Source organism: Engystomops pustulosus, chromosome 4, assembly GCF_040894005.1.
Source record: "Engystomops pustulosus chromosome 4, aEngPut4.maternal, whole genome shotgun sequence".
Lineage (NCBI taxonomy): Eukaryota > Metazoa > Chordata > Amphibia > Anura > Leptodactylidae > Engystomops > Engystomops pustulosus.
In genome coordinates, this window is record NC_092414.1 from 94,402,628 (window position 1) to 94,424,656 (window position 22,029).

Here is a 22,029-nt window from a genome sequence, read left to right on the forward strand (position 1 = left end):
TTTAGTTCTTCTAAAGTTGGAGTTAAAAGCGTGCAAAGCAATTCCAAGATATTATGGGGGAGATTTATGACTCTACAACTGAAATATGTCGTAGTTTGCACTAAAAAGCTGCCTGCACCACATTTATAAAGGGTTATAGACAGGTTTCTGTCTCTCTTACAACTAGCTAGACAAAAGGATTATCACCCAGCACCAGACACTTTTATGTCTCTAGTCTAACTCTGTACTATCTAATCTTAGGACACTTTTTATAAATTTGTCTCAATATAGCCATTAGCCATAGTAATCTGGACCGCAGCTTGGGTGAATATGTGAAACTGGCGTCCCGATTACAATTTTATATATGTACATTTTTACTACATGTTTTTGAATCACTATGGCTAATGGTGACATCTAAGGAGGATAAAAAACGCAAAGGCATTGGTCTGCATAGTGACCTATTTCCATTGGGGGATCCAGGATTGTGCCTGCATGTGGAGAATAATAAATTGAAAGGCAGCATGTGGAATACAAAGGAAAGAGGAGGAAAAATCTGAAGAATAAGAAGCTCCGGTCAGAATAATTTTTGCGAATCCATTCAAAAGTAGAGCATGTCCTAGTCAGAACCGTTTTTCACAAATAACTTATAGACCATAGTTTCTGAGTATACATGAAAAACAGACTCCATTTTTCATGGCTGAAATTCATCTCATTCACCTGCATTTAGCCTGTGCTATCTCAACATGATTATTGCGTACAGTTTCAATGCTGATCTTGACTTGCATTGGCTGACTAAGGAAATATTACATTCAGATAAATTGATCATATAATGAATGGACTGAGTACACCCAAGTTGAACCTGCACTTTGTAGGTCACATTCTCCTCTTACTTACTGAGAGAACTTAAAGGGGTTCAACAGGGTAAGTATAAGATCCTAATAGGATCATCCATATTATCCTTAGCCTGTTAAAGTTTACTGCTTGCTGCCTGTCACATGATCCCTGGGTAGTAGAACTTTGGACTTTCTGTGACATCCTATATCCTGCTGGCTTCTGGCGGATGGAAGTGGCCAGACAGTTATTACTCTATGCAGCCCTCCTCCATCACAACCACTCCCATATCAGTGGTTGAAGAGGTATGCAGACAGTTACAGACCCGTACAACTGCTGACAACCAGCAGGACACACCCCACTGTGTAGTGTGTAGAGCTACATATAATATATACATCTATATAAGAATGTTCTCTTCCTAGGAATTCTAGTGCGTTTAATGAGTGTGTTAGGGAATTGTAAAATACAGGAAACTCATCCAAGCACATAAAAACGCCTTGCAGATGTTGACTTGTTTGGAATTGAACCTAGGACAATTGATCTGATCACTGAGCCGCTATTTTAATGTTTGTTCATGATTTTTAAAAAGTTTAACGTCTTCCCAAAGCGTACCGCACTAGTACGGCACACGCTGGGTCCCGGTGCATGGAGAGGAACGAGACCTCTCCATAGCCGGTAAGTCTTTGCTTCATATTTTTATTACTTAAAAAATTACTGGCACGTAAAATGTGGCACAGGTGGAAGCAGCGTGGGTTTAAAAACAAGGTCTATCAAGCACTGGCACATCAGCCTGGCACATCATGTACAGGCTGTTTGGTAGAGAGACATCGGGGGGTTCAATGGGGGGTACCCTTATCAAGCACTGGCGCATCATGTACAAGGTGTTTGGTAAAGTCTTGCTGAGCACTAAAATTGTCAGAGGTGGAGGCAGCATGTGTTTCGGTTTAAAATCAGGGGAAAGATCTATTAAGCACTGGTGCACCATTAACAGACTCTTAATGTTCCCCCCACCCATTTTGTCCCACTAGATATATCACAAGGTCATGGTTCTGTCATAATAATAATAATATATATAAAAATAATAATAATCTGTTGTAGAATTGCCCTATAACCACTGCCAGGATAGATACATGCTATAGCAAGTGCGTCTACATAGGGCATGCTTTCCCAATGCCTGTCCACTCTGGCACGGGTCACTCCACACCCACACCACCAGGCTGGGTAAGGGGGGGAAAGTTGCAATTCTCTTCTGGACACCAGGAATTCTGAATTAATCATTGAGCTTTGGAGTACTGTTAATAATACATAAGTGGATAAAGCTAAGTGTTCTTTGCAAGAATGATGGCAGAGGATCTGGTTGTTCTTCATCACAAAAATGGGGCTGGAATAACTGGGCACCATGGGGTGTAGAACATTGGCATTTTTATTTTTTCGTGGGTTCTCTTTTGCAGGACCTGACTCATTTGATCTCTTTAAAAGAATTGTAATAAAATTAATGAAAAATAGTCATTAAAATATAATTATGTGGTATATCTGGTAATGTTTGAGACTCTTTATAATCAATGTGCTTGTAAATAATGTATCGCTAGGATATAACACAACAAGATCTTTTTCCTGCATCATAAACTTTAGAATTTATGATGCATTTATGTTTTATTTCCTCCCATCCTTACAAGCGATCACTGACGATATATCATCATGTTATTGTTTGCATATATACACACATTGACATCAAAGTGTTTTTTTTACATGTCAGATTTTCTTCCTTGTGCTCCTTATGTTGCCAGCCTAAGCCAAAAACCTGCTCTTCATGATAACACCAGATGTTATGCTTTCCTTGAGCCAATGGAAACCTTATGGAATAGTTTGTTTTTTATTTCAGTCCAGTATAAAATGCCAGTTTAGCCGAGACATTAAAAATTCTCTTTACTGACCCGAATACAGGTTTCTGCCAGAGGTCTGCGAAGCAATGGTTTCCATTGTAAGATGAAAGCATTTATTTGCCACTGAGACCTTGCCAAAAAGTTTATGGAACCTGTTAACATCTTTTTCTCAGTGTCGGCTGTCCTTTTAACACTCAGCAAGTGCTACCCACAGGTTTCAGTGAAAAAAATCATTAACTCTTCATAGAGGCTGTATGAGAAAACTGGTGCAGTCTAATGGAGAAAATAGGTAGGAGAATGGAAAAGTAGGATTTTTTCTTCACAATCATTTTAAATTTACCATGTGTTACAGATGGAATTACAGAGCAGATGTTATAGGAACTTCTTATAGGTATAATCCTTTCGGCCACATTTTTTAGTTTTAAAAGATTTTCCACTAATGAAATATACCCAGGCGGTCCCCTACTTAAGAACACCTGACTTACATACGACCCCTAGTTACAAACGGACCTCTGGATTTTGGTAATTTACTGTACTTTAGTCCTTGGCTACAATTAACAGCTTTAACAGTTATCAATGGTGCCTGTAATTAAGATTTACTGTTAATCCTGGTTCTTATAACAATCCAACATTTTTAAAATCCAATTGTCACAGAGACCAAAAAATTTTTGACTGGGGTTACAATAATAAAGTATACGGTTCCGACTTACATACAAACCTACAGAACCTATCTTGTATGTAACCCGGGGACTGCCTGTATTATGATGTCAATATTAACATAATTTCTTTTACAATATGACAATATTCTATTTGCTTTATTTCAGTCATGTTGCTGCTTTTGATAAGAAACTACAACTTTGTTTTTGCAGTTGTGCAATATTTATTTGCTTTCCATATGAGTAAGGCTGGCAAGAAATATCAGATTCCACTTCACACCCACACAATACTTATTTCACTGATAGTAAGCCGATTATAATTGAATTGTATGTATAAGTAATCCATGCCATTGCCAACTATATTATTACAAGACTGTTTAGTACCCCAATTGGTCTTACAAATTGCTGGTTTGACTTGGCGATTCTGCCAGTGATCCCTTGATTTTTATTGATTTATTTCTAAACTTTATCAACCATGTACTACTCACATTGTTAAAGTTTATTTAAACTGTCCTCCTGTGATGTTCCATGCCATTTTAACTGCTTGCAGAGGAGGAGGCCATGCAGTCATTACTGTCTGTACACCCTCTCTGTCATAACCACTCCCATATTCGTGGTTGGAGGGGTATGCAGATGCCCTTTGTACGCCCGTCCAACTACTGTATGGGAGTGGTTATCACAGACGGGGTTGTGAGGACAGACTGCTTAGTCACCTCCATCCAATGCATGGCAATAGGACACGGAATGTCCCAAGTCCTGCTGTCGGCTCTTGACTGTTTTTAACTACCTTTACCAGAGTCAGAACTATATGGGTGACCCCATTAGGGTCTTATACCTTGGTAAATTTTACTGATAATGGCCAACCCCTTACATTGTATGGTCTTCCTTGCAGAAAATCATCAGATCACCACCTAAGGAATAGTCCCAATTTAGTCTCCTTTCAAATGAATAGTTTTCTTACCTTTACATGATCAATGCGGTATATCATAGTAGATAAAGTTGGAAAAAGACACAGGTCCAAGAAGGACCTAGGTATAAACAGATCTTTGTAAATAACGCCCATTCATGTAATTATATGTTAGAATGATTTGGATTTATAAGATAAATAATCCCAAATCATATAATCTATCATTGTATTCTAGTCAGGGACAGTTATAGACAGAGTGGATCCCTGGGCAAAACTTAAAGAGGGCCCCCCGAATAAAATAAAAATAAAATTTTATGAACAGTCACATTCAGTAGGATTTAGCCCTGCACAATAATAACACTTTGTAGTTTACAAGCAGTAGTATGGTAAGATAATCTGTAATATGGGACTGTAGGAGAATTTTATAGGAGATAGACAGATGATAGGTAGATTCATGATAGAAGATAAATGTGAAAGATGATATAGATTTATAGATAGATGGAAGATATATAGATGCATATATATAAAATAGATAGCTATAGAAGATAGATGGACATGAGAGATATATGCAGTAGGAGAGAGAAGATTGATGGATAGGTAATAGAATATATATATAGATAAAAAGCTAAATTGTTAAATGGTTAGATAGACAGATATATGGATAGGAAACAGACAAATAATAGGAGAAAGATAACTAGACAGATAGATGATAGATATATAGATAGAAGATAAATGATAATCAACTTCACCTGGGCATTCAACCAAGGGGTATTTTTGGACAAGGGGCCCTAGGCAAATGCCCAGTTTGCCACCCTAACACCAGTCCTGATTCTTGTCCCCCCATTCCCATAATAATCTTGGTGCTCTCCTCAACACCAGCTCAAGCTCTATTTTATACACTGATGCCCAAAACTGTACACAATATTCCATGTGTGCACAACTATGTCCTTATCATGAGAATTTATTTCTCTCTTGATACATCCCATAATTGTTTTTGCTTTAGCAGCAGCTGCCTGGTTCTGGTCACTAAAATCATTGACCAATAGCCCTAAGTCTTTTTCAGCTGTAGTTTTACCAAGTAATTGACTGTTTAGAATCTAATTGTACTTTACTTTTCCAAGTGCATAACCTTACATTTATCTACATTAAACATCATCAGTCATTTCTCCACCCAATTCTCCAGTGTCCATGAATCCCTCTGCAATGTTATACTATCGGTCCTGATATTAATTACATTACAAACCCTCTATGAGGTCATTAATAAAAAATATTAAAAGGGAAGGGGGCCCAATACTAACCCCTGTGGCACCCAACTGGTAACTACAACCCAATCTGACAATGTGCCCTTAATTACAACTCCCTCATTTCCATCAGTAAGCTTAACCAAATACAGATTTTCTCCTAGTCCCAGCAAAATCCCTGAGAAATCACTACAGTTGCGACAAGTCCAATGCTGGTAGAGTTTCTGGATTCTACAGAGAGAACGTAGAGAAAGGGCAACAAAATTTTACATATTTGACATATTTGATTTCAGGTGCATAGTAGCTGGGTTTTTCGCACTGGTTTATATGTTTAAATCATATCTGATACTGTAGATTGCAGTCAATTAGCCATCAGCAATTTTATGGCAGTCAATCCCCTGCAAGAACATGTCCCATGGAAACCAGGGTCAGATTATGGGCCCATGGGCCCTGGGTTGAATGTAAATTATGCGCCACTAATTTTTGTTTAACAATTTGATATTTACTGCCTATTTACAGTACCAGAACCAAGATTTTGGGGGAAAGGAAGGGGTGCCTTCTGTCCATTTTTAGTTCTTCATTCTAAGGACCTTTGGAGGTACTTTAAAAATCCTGGAAGTGCCCTTGTACAGTATATGTTGCTGGTACACATGTTTAAGGTTTTTACAGGTGGAGATCCCTCTCTTTATTATCTAGTTAGTGCACTTTCAAATTTATGGGTAGTATAGGTAAACGTATAGGTCCCTTCCAGGGGCCCAGACCAGACTCAGTCTACAACCTCTCTCCGTGATTGCGTGGGTTTCCTCCGGGTCCTCCATTTCCTACCAAACTCTAGAACATACTGATAAGTTGATTAGATTGTGAGCCTCATTGGGGACAGGGACTGATTTGGCAGGCTCTTTGCAGCACTGCGTAATCTGTGTGTGCTATATAAATAAAGGAATTATTATTATTAATAGTACTTTATTGTCTCCATGTTGTGCATGATGCACATGATGAGAATATGGCTTAAACTAATATAGGGGTTTCCATCAGCACCTTTAGCTAAATATGCTCTCATTGTACATATGTGTTGTCACCCTATAAAGAACGATTACCATATGCTGTATACCATTGTCTTTAAATAATATGTACAGGCAGTCCCCGGGTTACATACAAGATAGGGACTGTAGGTTTGTTCTTAAGTTGAATTTGTATGTAAGTCGAAACTGTATATTTTATCATTGTAGTTCCCGACAATTTTTTTTTTTGCCCCAGTGACAATTGGAGTTACAAATTTTTTTGCTGTAATAGGACCAAGAATTATCAATAAAGCTTCATTGCAGACAATTTTAAGCTGATTATTGCAGTCTGGGACTATTTTAAAGCATCCAGAGAGCTTCACCAGAGGTCACAGTGGGCAGAGGGGTCTGTCTGTAACTATGGGTTGTCTGTAAGTCGGGTGTCCTTAAGTAGGGGACCGCCTGTAATATTGGATAACTCTTTTTATCTCTAGTAAAATTGTTTCTTGATTATTTTGTGGTATCTACCTTTACTTTGGTTCAATTATTGCAATATCTTCTCCCCTTGTCCTAAATGACTAAATAATAGAACCTTTGAAACAGAAGATAAAAAGCGCTTTACTAACAAAAGAAATAAAGATTTAATTCCAGTGCCCCTAAGAAAATGAATTTGTAATAAATCCTGATCTTCTCCATTAGGATGATTAAGGAATCCAATTACTCTAATAGAATTATTATGAACTAGTTTCTTCTTTACTTTGACTATAGGGGTTTTAACTACATGTAAGGAGAAATGCTGCAGTGGACTTGGCTGAAACCCAAAGGTTATTAAGATTGTAATTCAACGTCTTGAGTTGGTGTACAGACTTAAAAGAAGTTCCAGGCAGCAAAACTTCCTGCTCAGGGATCTCCAAATGCTGATCAATCTCTGAAATTATTCTGTTGTGCTTTGTGATGGGAGAGTATTGTAAAAAAAAACTTGGTGTTATGCTACAGTAATTGTATGTACAGATGCCTCTGCATATTCACTGATGTCTTATTTATTATGTATCTCATTAATATTTTAACAGGAGACGTCTGACCTCAAGAAGCCCTGCGTGTGTTTAGAATAAAGGCTCCATAGCAATCTACTCATTTGATACAGTAAATTAATTATTTGGTTCAGGAAACTTTTTGTCGAAAACTGAATTAGGGAACTGAGTAATTGTAGGGGTATTCCTGGTTTAACATTCTTATCTCATGGCCATGAGATGGAGCAGTTACAAAGAGTGTGGCTCAGTAATGTTTTTTTCCTCCTGTTAGATCCCCACAGATTATACCCCATTGGTAGGGTCTCCGCAGTGGAACACTTATTGGTACACCTATTCTCAATGGAAACTGAATAAGACATTGGGGGTTCAATGCTCAGACTGTTAAGATCTGTTATTCTAATGTTACAGGTGGCAGCTGAGATGCCCTGTATGAGCAAATAGGCCGTCTCTAATGACGCATTTCTGTGAAATACAGATTTGCCAATAAAGTGACTGGACATACAGTATAATTGTGTACTTTCTTTAATAGACATGAACCTGATTTCAAATTGATTCTTTACGTCTCATTGTCGCTGTGTGTTTTCCCATCGGTGATCAGCAATGTTTAATTTGAACCTAAGGCTCCCATACACACCTTAAGGCTACATTCACACCATGTATGCCCGCCAAACCATAGTACGGCGGGCATACATCGGCGCTGAGGAGAGGAGCTGGGGATGAGCGCAGCTCACCCCCGCCCCTCTCCATAGGAATACACAGCGCAGGGCCCCGTATTATGGACATGTCCTATCGTTCTACGGGCTATGGAGTGGTACGGTGCAGCACACGTGCTCCCACACAGGGCCATGAGCCCATAGAACTGTATGGGGGACGTATATACGCCGTATATATGTCGGCCGTATATACTTCCCCCATACGTTCGTGTGAATGTAGCCCTAGTTTGTTTATATACCTTAATAAATACACTTTGAATGGTGGAATTTATGAGCCTTGTTTTGAAGGTAAGGTTGTTTGCAGGAAAAATGGAAGGAAACAACAAACAGTTTTGCTGAATGGTTTTCCGGCATAGAAGTTTGTTTCACAGCTGCCTGTTTTGGCCACTTGCAATGTCCTGCCTTCTTCATAAGTGGAAGCTGAATTGTGTTTTTGTCGGAAGGAATGTGGGCTGCCATGTGCGCAGTCAGGAAGAGCTGAACTCTCACTGCTATTCTGACAGTGGCAGTAAGAAATCTCTTTTCCCTCTTTCATTCTGGAAAAAGCCCATACTTGAAATGCCTCTAAAGAGGTGGAGAATAAAGCCTAATCCCAGACACAGAGATCTGTGAACATTACCTTCAAACGACTCACGCCCCAAAGGATTGTTTAATCTTATGCTGCAACTGAGTGGCTGAACAGATTCTGTGAGTGCAAGCAAAAGACCTTTTAAGATGAAGAAAATCCTAGACACATTATGGAAGCGTGTATGTTTCTAATCCTCAGGAAAACACATGGCTGAGACTTTGATTTGCTGCACTGTAGCAATGGAGATGTGCTGATTGCAGACTATGCTAGGAGAAAGCTCCAGCAACTTGTTTTGATTTTGTCTGTAGAGCTAAAGACCTCGAGAAACGATGTCTGTGCTTGGCGTTTCCTCCAAGTTAAGACAGCCAGCTGTAGGATCCAAGCCAATACACACAGCTCTACCTATACCACATGTTGGCAAGACCATGTCACAGCAGTATCCATCAAGGTACCTGGAGCTGATGAAGGGAGAGAAGTCATTGGATTCTTGTCAGCTCATGTTCAAGTCGTCTTGTGATTTTGACGAGAAGAAAACTTTTCAAGGCAATATTAGAGAGACTGAAGATAGAAAGGTGAGTAAACATTTACATAAATCCAATCCTCTTATCTTGGTCCAAGGAGAATATTGATCATTCATACATGCAGTTGTCTTTTCAAGGCTGTTTTCATAGGAGCTGCTTTATAGGCTTCTTTACCAGGAAGACGCTATATTTCATTGTGATGAATAACTGTGCTTAGGCTGGCTGTGGTGTTTTTAGGGAATTATTGATTACAGTGGGATGTACTGCAATATTGCTTTCTGACACTTCCAATAAAATCAGCGTATATTGAAATACATTATAATAATGGTCAAAATAATATGAGGGTTGGACGCTAAAAGTAAGGACACTTAGAAGTAGTTATTCTGACATCATAGCTGAATTGCAACTTTTACTTACACATATTCAACAAATACAAAGTTTAATTGGTTAATTACTTTAGTATAAATACAATCTTATTGTTATTACTTATTTAGTATTATTGGTCCTGATGGTTCACTTGGACAGACCATTGACAGTCTATTGTGCTATGGACACATCCAGGGCCGACATTAGGGGGCGGCAAACTGGGCATATGCCCAGGGTACCCTGTCCAAAAGGGGCCTGTTTCATGTGAACTTTTTTTATTGCATTCTTAATACCCCTTGGTTGAATGCCGGAGAGAAGATACTTATCATCTTTCACCTGTCTATATATCTTTTATCTACCTGTCTAGTTATCTATTTCTTTTATAATTTGTATATTTATTTATCTGTCTAGCTTTTTGTCTATTTATTTATAGGTATGTGTGTGTATATATATATGTTTTATATATGAAACAAAAAACTGTCAGCATTTGAATCCAGTGAATCTACCAGAGATGATTCGGCACTACCAGACCGTTTCACGCTGGAGTGCGCAAAACGATCTGTCACTGACGTTAGTGCCTTGCTTTGCCTCCCCATCAATCAATCAATCAATCAATCAATCAATCGATTTTCTATCTCTCTTCTACTGTATTTATCTTTCTATCCATCTATCTAGCTCTCTATATATAATCTTTATATTTATGCATCTATCATTTATCCATAAATCTATCTATTTATCTTCTATCATCAATCTACCTATCATCTCCTATAAAATTCTCCTACAGTATTTAGTCAGTTACCAACTGTGTAAGTTCTCCCACTTAAAAAGATGGGCCTGTAACTGACATCATAGGTAGACCTCAACTATGAGAGTCAAAATGAGAAAAAAAATTCCATTGTCTGATTATAAAGAATTTATCTGCAAATTATGGTGGAAAATAAATATTTGGTCAATAACAAAAGTTCACCTCAATACTTTGTTATGAATGCTTTGTTGGCAATGACAACATTTTCTGTAAGTCTTCACAAGGTTGGTACACACTGTTGCTGGACCCATTCTTCCACGCAGATCTCCTCTAGAGCAATGATGTTTTGGGGTTCTCACTGGGCCAGACAGACTTTAGGGGGGACACATCTGGTGCTGCAGGATCTGAGTCCATGGTAGCATAGGGTGTTACTGACAGTAGTCTTTGTTATGTTGGTCCCAGCTTTCTGTAGGTCATTCACTAGGTCCCCACATGTAGTTTTTTTTTTTAATTGTTTTTATTGTGATTTGGACCTCACTGGGTGAGATCAAATCTTCCCAGCCTGATGCAGGCCTACAATTTTGTTTCTGGTGTCCTTCAACAGCTCTTTGGTCTTCACCATAGTGGAATTTGGAGTGTGACTGTTTGCAAATTGTGCGGCAGTATCACTGGCCCCCATACGTTCATCTACATGAAGCTAACATTTGTAAAGAGTTTCTACATTTTGTTTGTGGGCACTGTATGTGAATGTATGGCTGACATAGTTTCAATTCGGCACTATATAACTGATGGACATGTAAGCCCTTTAAGTCTCTAATTTAAAGTCAAGTCATGTCATCATACAGTTTATGTAACATATATAATCCTATTTTTTTGCCTGACAGGGGCACCATTTAGGTCATTTGTTGACTCTATATAGATCTACAATATACTACCTAAACTAGACACCAAATACCCACATATGTGAATAACCTAATTGCCTTCTTAAAAGTGTGGAATCATCAGATGTATCCTAATATTAGAATTGTCAAAAAGTGGCCTAGGTAACAAAAATCACATTTTTCACAAATCACATTTTTCCTTTGCTTTTGTTGTCGTCGTCAAAGAAAGAAAAGGGCAAATAATAAGGAGGACAATACAATTATGTAACAAGGTCTTCAACCTGCATCATATGCCATTTTGAAAGACATCCCTGTGTTTTTCCTTACATTGTCCACATGGTCCGCAGGATAACAAAACTTGCGGCACGGTGGCTGAGTGGGTAGCACTTCTGCCTTGCAGTGCTGGGGTCCTGAGTTCAAATCCGACCCAGGGCAAAGAGTTTGTATGTTCTCTCTGTGTCCGTGTGGGTTTCCTCTGGGTCCTCTGGTTTCCTCCCACACTCCCAAACATACTATTAGGATGTTAAGATTGTGAGCCCCATGGGGACATGGACCAATTTGGCAAGTTCTGTGCAGCACTGCGTAATCTGTAGGCGCTATATAAAAATAAAGAATTATGAAAAAGAATATAATACATTCTAACTCACGGCTTCATATTTTTTAAAGTACAATTGCTTTGTATTTTAATGATTTGTTTGTTTTTTTTAAACAGACTTGATCTGTGGTTGTACTCTGTAAATAAGATGGTCAGTGGCCAGCCTGTAATACGGCGAGTGATTTGGCTGAATTTCTACACACAACATTCACTCAAGATACTGGTGAAAGTTTGGCCAGACATGATATGAGTCACACTATCCTCTTTTTTCCACACCCTCATGAAGCATATGTGACTTGGGATTCCCTCAGCCCAGCTCATTTTTCAAATTTCCCAGAAGTCAATCCATCTGGCTGCTATAAACGTTAAATTGTAACTGCAGAAGAACTTTTCATAAATAAAGTTTAAACACGTAATTTAGAAACATGGAAAACAAATAGATGTATTATTTTTTATAATGTAGTAGCCAGTGTTGCCAGGCCAGGGCTGTGTTATTGGTCTTGAATATAAGGAATTAGAGGGAGACACTTTTAGGGGAGAAAGTATCCTGGAAAGGCAGAAGAAAATAGGCAAATTGCAGTTGGCTCAAAGATGGGGCAAATCGGTGACATTCATATTGAAGTGATCACTGTACCTAATGGAAGTGAAAGTGAACTAATTGAAGAATAAGTGATGACTTAGGGAAGAATATTGAAAAGGGGGTTTTCTGTAGGAAATGTATTCCTTAGGATTGGTTATTAATAACAGTTTGTGGAGGGTTATTGATTTTTGGATAAAGTACTGCTTCAGGGGGTCAGCAAACAGAAGCATCTTCTACCCCCACCATAATGGTATTAAGAACAAGGATTACTTGGAAAATCTTTCAACAACCTTTGCATAATTCAATAGTGTAAATTAATACAAAAGGCTTTGTAATACACTGTGTCATACAAAATGCTTCTCTGCACATCAGCATTGGCATTTATTCTGTCAGTTTTTCCCTCCTAATCTATTTTTCACTGAAATTGTTAATTGACAATTCATTGTGTACTTTTCCATTCCCAGCACCGGTACATTGCTCTCCTGTTATTGTTTTATGATGGTGGGAGATAGTTAGGCGCTACCTGCGTAGTTCAGGGTTTGTGATAGATATCAGTGTGTAGAAAAATACCCTTAGGCTATATGACCAGGTAACACAACACGCACATTGTCACTAAAACAGCAGCATTCCTTACTTGACTGTCAGGATATGATGTTTGAGGAAATAAGACTGGAAACAATAGCCCATTGACAACCTGCAGGTTTATTCATTTCTTTTAATATGTTTACTTAACTTAAACTTGAAGGCTATTGCAAGAAACAGGATAAGAATTTAGGATATTTACAAATGAATGAAAGAAAGAAATAGAAACTCTTAAGATAACAGCATGAATATAATGTAATTTCTAATGTATTGGTATCATGGGAATTGCCTCAAATTTAGTCTCGTTTCAAGAAGTCGTGTTCTGAGAAACCTTGTGTGCGTCGGGCACATTTTCTGGAACAAACATATCTGCATTTCTCAGACTTGCTGCATCATAGTGAAATACACTGCAGTTATCTCAGGAAACTCTACATGACTACTTTACTGACCTCCATAGCTTTATGTGTGACTGCTACAGCAGTCCTAGTACAGTAGTCCTAATTAGTTAGGGGTGGACCTCTTACCATGGTCATTGGAAAAAAGAAATAGTGTGCCCCACAAATACTCCATATCTAATTCCCAACCCATATAATGTCCCATTTCCTGCAGCCCCTGGTCTAAAATCCCATTTCCTGCAGCCCTCCTCTATAGTGCCCCTTTTTTTATAGACCTCTTTTAATGTCTTGATAGGAAGACGGCTACAGAAAAGGGGATATTATAATACGCCTTTTCGTATAGCAAACCCACACACCTATAATGTCCCCTTGTCTTTGGGCTTTTCATTGAAATGTCCACAGCAGAGCCCCCTAGTGTCTCCAACAGTGCCACCCCCAATGCAACATCCCCAGCAGTGCACCCATCTAATGAAACATCCCCAACCAAAGAAATGTCCCCACCAGAGCCCCACCCTATTAAATGTTCCCAACAGAGCCCCCCACCCAATGAAATGTCCCCAGCAGAGTCCCACACCCAATGAAATGTTCCCAGCAGAGTCCCACACCCAATGAAATGTCCCCAGCTGATCCCCTACAATGCAATGTCCCTAGTAGTGCTCCCCCTCATAAAATGTCCCCAGCAATGCTCCCCCTCATAAATGTCCCTAGCAGTAGCCCCCCCATGAAATGTCCACAGTGGAGGCCCTATAAAATTCCCCCTGCTCTGCTCCCCTCCATGAAATGTTCCAGCAGTGCTCCACTCATTAATGAAATGCCCCCAGCAGTGCCCCCTCCATTAAAGAAATGCCCCCAGCAGTGCTCCACCCATTAATGAGATGCCACTAGCAGTGTACCTCCATGAAATGTCCACAATAGAGGCCCCATAAAATTCCCCCAGCGTTGCCCCTTGCCCCCCCCCATGAAATTTCCCAGCAGTACTCCCCACCCCTAATAAATGCCCCAGAGGTGCTATCCCCCCCCCCATTGAAATATCCACAGAGGAGCGCTCCTCTCCCCCCCCCCCCCCTAGGCTCCGACTTTTTCTGTCCTTAGCTTCCGGAACCTGAGGAGAGACAAAGTCGGAACCACAGGGTGAAGAGGAGTGCCGCAAGTAAGTACCCTCTAGTTTAAGTTTTTGGCCTCTGCCCGGGACCAGATGTTCCACGTCTGGCGGTTAGAGACCTCTGGTTTACACAACTACTTTACAGATTTATGTGTGACTGGTAAAGTAGTCCTCGTTTTCTGTTATTCACTATTGTAATTCTGTCTATCTTGTGTAACTGAGAAGACCGCTGCATGGGGCACCCCTACAGAATTAACAAGTGTCAGTATATTACTAAGTCACAGTGGTACATTGATATATATATATATATATATAATTTGTTTTTTTTTTTTTTTTTTTTTGATATATACAGATAGATAGGCTGTTTGTATAATAACATAAAATGTAAAAAAAACCTGTTTAACATGACACCTTCCTTTTAAATAGGGGTGTTCTTATAATAAAATTGATAGTTATTTTTAGATAGACCACTATAGTGTGAACTATACAACCATATGTATTGTCGTATGACAGTCTGTATGAAATGAGAAAAACACATAGCAAAGAATAAACGGGGACCTTCATCATAATGTGATGTTTGAAATCAAGACATGGTGGAATCGCACTTCAACTTCTAACTATAGAACTTTTTGAGGATGGGGCCCACTAGTACTATGTCCTCTATTTAAGCAGTTTTACAATCTTCCCCTACTGTTTGTACACCATTGGCATATGAAATAACAATTACATACCATAATTTACGTGAGTGCTGACCGCTCATCCAGAGGTAATATTATTTTCTATTAAACAATATTCTCCATCACATTGCTCCTGCTTATAAAGTTTCTGGCATAGTTAATATGAGCAAATGATTTGACAATGTACAGCACATGTGTAGTTCCATCTTTGTAAAATAACAGACAAGCCTACGTGTGATAAAACACATTTCTCTAGTGCACCCACATTTCTTAACCCTTAGTCTGGAACAAAATCTTAATTTTAAAGTTTGTTCTCACTTTTCAGAAATGTTCTTTTTCATGCTCATTCTTGCCATGGGAATATTTTGATAAATGTAATGTGCTCTGATATTCAGTATGAGGTATGCCTCACTCTTCTACTTACATTTCTGTAAGTAGAAGGCATAGACAGAGATTTATGTGAGGTGATAATTCTAATGTAGAACACAGTAGGAAGAAGCATACTTTCTTTCCCCTAAGTGTCTTGGCTATATAAACATGTTTTGTTGTGCAGCTAGTGAAATCTACCTGGAATTTGTGCTATGCAGTGAGAAGTAAGGAATATTTGTAATATTGAACACAATGCCTAGATTGTCATAGCATTTCTTATATTAGGCTGAACTGTTCTTCCCAATATCTCCTCTGGATTGTCTTGTGTTTTTAGAGTGAACACATATAAGAGATGAATATTTGCAGAGTCCAAAAAAATGGGTGGGAATTGATGGCCATCTTATGTGTATAGGCCTCTGGGAAATATGCAAAAACGTTTTCCAAGGTGTTAAATGGAAAATAATGCCTCCTTTTGCTACCTTGAAAGGCAGCCTAGTCTAAAAACATGATGTGGGATTAAGCCAAACTAGTATATCTATTCCAGAAGGAATAGACGCCCAACTGTAGACAGCACTTTTTGACCTAGTTGGGTCTCCTCAGTACAGCGTAGGGAACTGGATTGGCTGTGTGAGAGGCTATTGACTAGAGAGAGATTGCCAATTAAGGCCACCTAAAGGCATGTGGAGACTTAGAGCCATAGTTGCTCCACTAGGGAATTCTGGGTGTATGGTCCTCATCCTCCCGATAGCAGGTCATTGTTTGAAGACCTAGGAGAGCTCAATGGAATAGAAAATCGACACCACTGCTTGCTAAATGTGTTCAAGTAAAACACCAGCAATACCTTTAAAAGGGGTTTTCCAACATCATAAAAAAACCTGTTGGTGGCCGAAGAGGGCTGGTTAAAAAAAATAAACATTTACTCACCTCCGCGGTCCCTCCCACGTCCCTTGCACCCATCACACAGGTCTGTTCCCCATGTAAACAAACAGGGGCAGGGAAGCCGACGGGTGGGTGTAGCGGCTAAGTCGGCCCATCCGGATGCTGAAGGCAGTATGGCTTACGCGCCCCTGTATGTTTAAATAGACATGACATTAGGGGAAGCCAGTAGGGATCGCGAAGGTAAGATGTTTATTTTTTTTAACCAGCCCCCTCTTTCTGAGACATGTAGTTTCCAGATCTATTATTTCCACACAGCAATTTCTTCAGTTACAATGATGGACAGAAGTTGCATTATATTTTTTAACTTTGTGAGAAGTAGCCTAGGAAGAAATATGAGAACTTTGATTTTTTTGGGGGCTGGGTTTGTAATGATAACTTCTTGTGTCTGCAAGTGTACAACAAGTGTAGTCATATTTCTACTTGACAATATAAGTATGTCATGAGATAAGATCCTTTTAATAGTACGATTATAATAATAATACGAGTACATGGTGAAAACCATGTTAATAAAATAGTATTTAATATAAATTTCTGATAATATCAGTGGCAGTTATTTTTAACTTGCAGTTTTTCCAGTTCCTGGATGTCATGAATACGTATGAGCAATAGAGATGATGGTCAAAGTACTTCCTCAGACTACAGTAGAACAGGAAATCATCCCCTTGCTCACGGGTGAGATATTCAAAGGAATATGTGAAATAGCATGTGTTTTTATGTATAACAGACATAACAATAGGATTTCCTGACAAACAGTCATACTGGTTACATTTCATAACATCACAGAGCAGATATTCCACTGTGGAACAAAATTATATAGTCTGACTCTTTGAGAAAATGATCATCTATGTTAGAATTAGAGGTGTTTACCCTATACAATATTTCTGTCGCACATCTAGAATAAATCTGGAATGGTCGTATAGTAAGGTCTAAAACTGTCACAGTGTTTTTCTTGTACTTGTGCATGGGTTCTTCTAAATCTCATGAGATGAATTCTACTGTTTTTGTGGAAGATTATGTAAGCATGGGAGGACTTGTATTTTGTGGGGGTTCAAACTACTTTCTGGTGATACCCTTTAATATAATATTGTGTGTGACAAAGATCAATCGGCTGACATGGGCGGGTCCTGGGCAGTGTTCCCTAGATGTTCTACTTTGGTGATGTTGAAGGTAACTTCATGTTTGCTGTGTAATGTTTATTTTGTACCAATACTTTAACTTTGCTACACTTTTGATATCCATATGCTTAAAACCACTTGTACTTTCTCTTGGATGTGGATGTGGAAAGAGCCATGTTACTTGCTGCCCAGCACCTTGTTGTCTCTTTGTTGTCAACTTGTATACATAATGTATTTGTTTTAATATGCATTTTTACTGATATGCAATACAGTCTTGGTTTTTATTTTTGTTTGTCTGTAAGTCTCAAGTTTTTGCTCTTCTTGGTACTATACGATTTTTTTTTTAGTTCCTTCTTTATGTTTATTGCACTTTGCATTATACTTTCTATTTCTTCATTGCCCTGAATATTGGTTTTCATGTCAATCAATTGATCATGACATGCAGGGAAATAATTGGCACCAATAAGGCAAGGCCCAAATGCTGACACTGTTGCTGCAGTTCAGTGCAACCATGGCATCTAACAACAGGGAACTATGGCCATGTGAGCTTTTACACTACCCATTACTTATATCTGGCCATTTAGAGTACAACCTGAATTAGGTTCAATAAATTGAAAATGACCTGGTGCTGGCACGCAAATTTATATGGTCTGTAGTAAATGTCTTGACCATGATATAGCTTATACTTCCACATTAATTTTTTTCTTTGAAGAAGTTAAAAAAATTGAATTCAGTGTTTTAATATACCAGTATCAGTGAAACTACACGGAAAAAGAGTAAAACAACAATTGTAGCAGTTTCACTGTAAAAAGAGAAATAGCCTGAAACGTTTTTGTCAAAATTTCAGGAAATAACCATGAATATCAAATAAAACCTGATGAAAGTAGCTTCTGAAAATACATAAAGCAACCATTGTTCTTTCATGTTCCTTATAGACTGGGCAAACTGGATTAGTCACAGTACCAAGCACTTACAATTTGTCAGCTGTATGAAATCTTTCATCAACAACTAAAACCTATTTCTTGTTCTCCAGATTTCCACCATAATTCCTATTCTCTGTAAACATTGTCAACTACTATATTACTTAGTTTTCTGAATTCAACAGTTCTGTAAACTTACACTCACTGGTGCTTTTCATACTTCTCTTCAGCTTACTTTTCTCTTCTTTTATGAGATGTCTAAGACCGGATATTGCCGCCAATTGTTGTGGATTTGCTGTAGAACCTCCTGCTACAATTCCACAGTGATTTATAGTACTAGCTTAGTGAATACTATTTGTACAAATCCCATTCATATGCTGCAAAAAAAACCAAACAATTCAGATAAGAATCCACAACATGTCAATTACCGCTGCTGATATTAGATGTGGAATTCAACCATTTAAAAGCAAATTTTAGCTCCATAACAGCAAAAACGCAGCTGCATTTCCCAGGCATTGGGACCATCTGCAGTCAGCTACAAAGTCCAGAATTTTAATATATGTGAGGGGTGTTCCTATAAATTACATGCATCCGTTTTCCACAGAATATAGTACAAATACCTGAACACAACTGCAGGGACCTCCCACAACTGACAGAATTGGAGACTAAGAGTTCCCTTGTGATACCGACTTCCGGCATTGGTTCATTGTGTGAGCTGTGGCGCAAGTCCATAGAATTTAATGAAACCCCAAGGCACCTCTATCAGGTACGGCCATCAATAGAATTTATTAAAAGAAGGTGCCTGATTTACAAAACTTAATGTCAACAGAGTAGGTTCTCTCATTTTAACCTAATAAATTACAGTGGAAAGTGGTAACAACAATAATCCGCGTGGAGGAGCCCAACAGAGGGCTGAAATACAATGTTAATCTAAGTTATGTTCGTTTTTTCTTCCTGTCACATAAAAGCAGTTGGCCACACTTTATAACCCCTTTATAACCCCCTTTAGCGGTTAAAGGGAACCTGTCATCAGGAGCAATTTTTCTGGCTCCCCCCGTGTCCCCATAGAGAATAGTGTACACATAGTATAGTAACATTTATACATTTATAGTACACATTTATAGTAAAACTGCCTTTTTCCAAAAAAAATATAATTCTGATGAAAGTTTACCTTTCTGTATGCAGAGCAGTGTCACAAGTCCCATGGGAGTGGCCAGAGAGGAGTGGGGCAGACATGTATGACGTCCTGAGGGGGGAAGCTACTGGGTAGGAGATATGGGGGATATGGGAGGTTGTTTTTTATTTGAAATTGGTGCGGTTTCCTGATGGTTAGGGGGACCCACTCCTCACTGGCCACTTCCATGGGACACAGCTCTGTGAGCAGAAAGGTAAGCTTTCATCTAAATTTACTATAAAAACTCTTTGGCAATGTCCATTTGTCTCTATGGGAACGCGAGGGAGCCAAAAAAAAGGGCTCCTGATAATAGGTTCCCTTTAATAGAAGCTCATAGTGTTTATGCCCAGGACTATGTCTTGCCACCATTACATTTAGAAGCATTTGAAGCATCTGTGGTCAGTTGTGGAAAGTGATGGAATTGAAATTTCCTTATTTCATTCTCTGCCATATTATAATGCTGAGACATCGCTAAGTGACTTAAACAGCTTGTGTTAGCATTATACTTATCTCATGGTTAATGTCTCATGGAATATTCAGAAGATCATTTCTAGAGACTCTGGCTCTTGTTCACTGTGTCGGAGACTGAGAAATCCCTGTAATCTTAGACCGAAGCCTTTAGCCTTTGCGGTTTTCTTATTATAAAACAAAACTGTAAGAGTCTGAATAATATATAGAATTGGAGGCCATGATAATAAAAGTAAAATAAAGGTGAACTGTTTATTGTGCATGGTTTAGTGTATAATGTACATGTTAAATCTGGTCTCTCCGCTTTGGTAACTTTTGTTCCTTGAGTGTTGCTGCATTGCAGAGTGATATAAAAGGTGGTATGTGGTAACCCAATAAATTATGCTTTGTTTTGTAAATTAATGTTGTTAAATTCAGTTTGTTTGAAAAGAATAATAACAATGCATTGTAGAGACCATGACAAAAGCTTGGACTGAGATCATGGAAATATTAAGGATTATGAACAATGTCCAATTGCCCCAGCAGTGAAGTAATTAAAATGTAACTAACAATATTGTTCCATCTACACACAAGGATAATAACTGCAGAAAATGCTTTGTGTGTTTATTCTATTAGTTTGGTATTATTTGGTTTATAACATAAAATATGTTATAAACAATTCATCCACTGTCAAACTCAGGCATGGATAACCCAGGGACATTTACTCATAGACCCAGGCACCGTGACTGTGTTAATTGTCTTCTATTTGTTATCCATGATTTCCTTCCTTCTAAAATCAAATTTAAAATTGAGCTAGAAGGGCTCTGGTCAGGCATTATCAGAGCACCGCTTTTCTCCTCCTGTACCCTGTACAGGTGCAGAAGCAGTTGTCCCCTCCGATAGTGTTCTCAAAAAAACATACAGAATACCGCAGACAAAGAAAAAGTACAGAGGAAGCAGGGGGAGGGTGGGACAGGGTAACAGCCTGGGAAACGACAGCATGGAGGTGCCAAGGTAACACCACCCAGAGCCCTCTGGTTCAAAAGCACAATCATAAAAGTTGGTTTAGAAGGGAGGAGGCCATGGATACCAAATATAAGAAGATTACCAGAAGCACAAGTGGAGATTTAACACTTCCTTTTTTGCATAAAAAAGGGACAAAAAAATTGCAGTGGGTATTTTTGCCTTTTTTGGAGTCAAAAAAATCGCAAGGGCCTTTTCCTGCCCTAGTGGTTTAAACATAGAACCATTGCTCGTTCAACGCTGTGCAAACCCAGATTTAGGATATGTTATTCTTTTAAATGATTCCAAAAGAAGTCGCAAGGTGACTCCATAACCCTCCTGGCATATGTGCTGCGGTGATTATTTAACTCTACTTGTGATTATTTTAAAAAAATCCCATAGAGATTTATTGAAGACCCGATACTACTTTAATCAATCTGAAAAGCAGCGGAGATTCAATGATAATCATAGAACTATCCCAAGGAGTCTACTTAATGATAAATCTCCACCATAGCGTCTATAAGTAAGTGTCCCTGGCCTATCATGCTTGATTTTGATGGAAGATTTGCTTTAAGTACCATGCAATGCACCTTAAAACTGTGCCAATATAAAATTTACCTGCAAACACTATAGGTTTATAAGAAAGCTCCTGTGTGGCTGCTTCACATACTTTTTATTTAGTGTTTAAACCAACACCGGGGAGATTTCTCATCTGTCAGGATTGGTGTGTCAGATTTTTATGATCTTTTTGTATGTCAGATTTATCATAGTGTCTTGTGGCTATTTGTGATTTCTAGTCAAAAGATGCA

The 22,029-nt window shown here is 38.7% G+C and overlaps 1 protein-coding gene across 12 annotated transcripts in view; it reads left to right on the forward strand.

Annotated features, from left to right (window-relative positions):
- NAV3 (neuron navigator 3) overlaps positions 1-22,029 on the forward strand; it is a 359,389-nt gene that overhangs the window by 162,823 nt on the left and 174,537 nt on the right. For 6 of the 12 annotated variants that reach the window (XM_072146780.1, XM_072146782.1, XM_072146781.1 and 3 more), the window contains exon 1: positions 8,731-9,382. The exons of 1 other annotated variant lie outside the window; for it this stretch is intronic. In XM_072146780.1, coding sequence (XP_072002881.1) covers positions 9,140-9,382 — 243 coding nt within the window. In that variant the 5' untranslated portion in view covers positions 8,731-9,139. Of the gene's footprint in view, positions 1-8,730; positions 9,383-22,029 lie in introns of those variants that run through there. 5 more of the 12 variants (XM_072146786.1, XM_072146789.1, XM_072146788.1 and 2 more) reach the window with 1 other exon arrangement.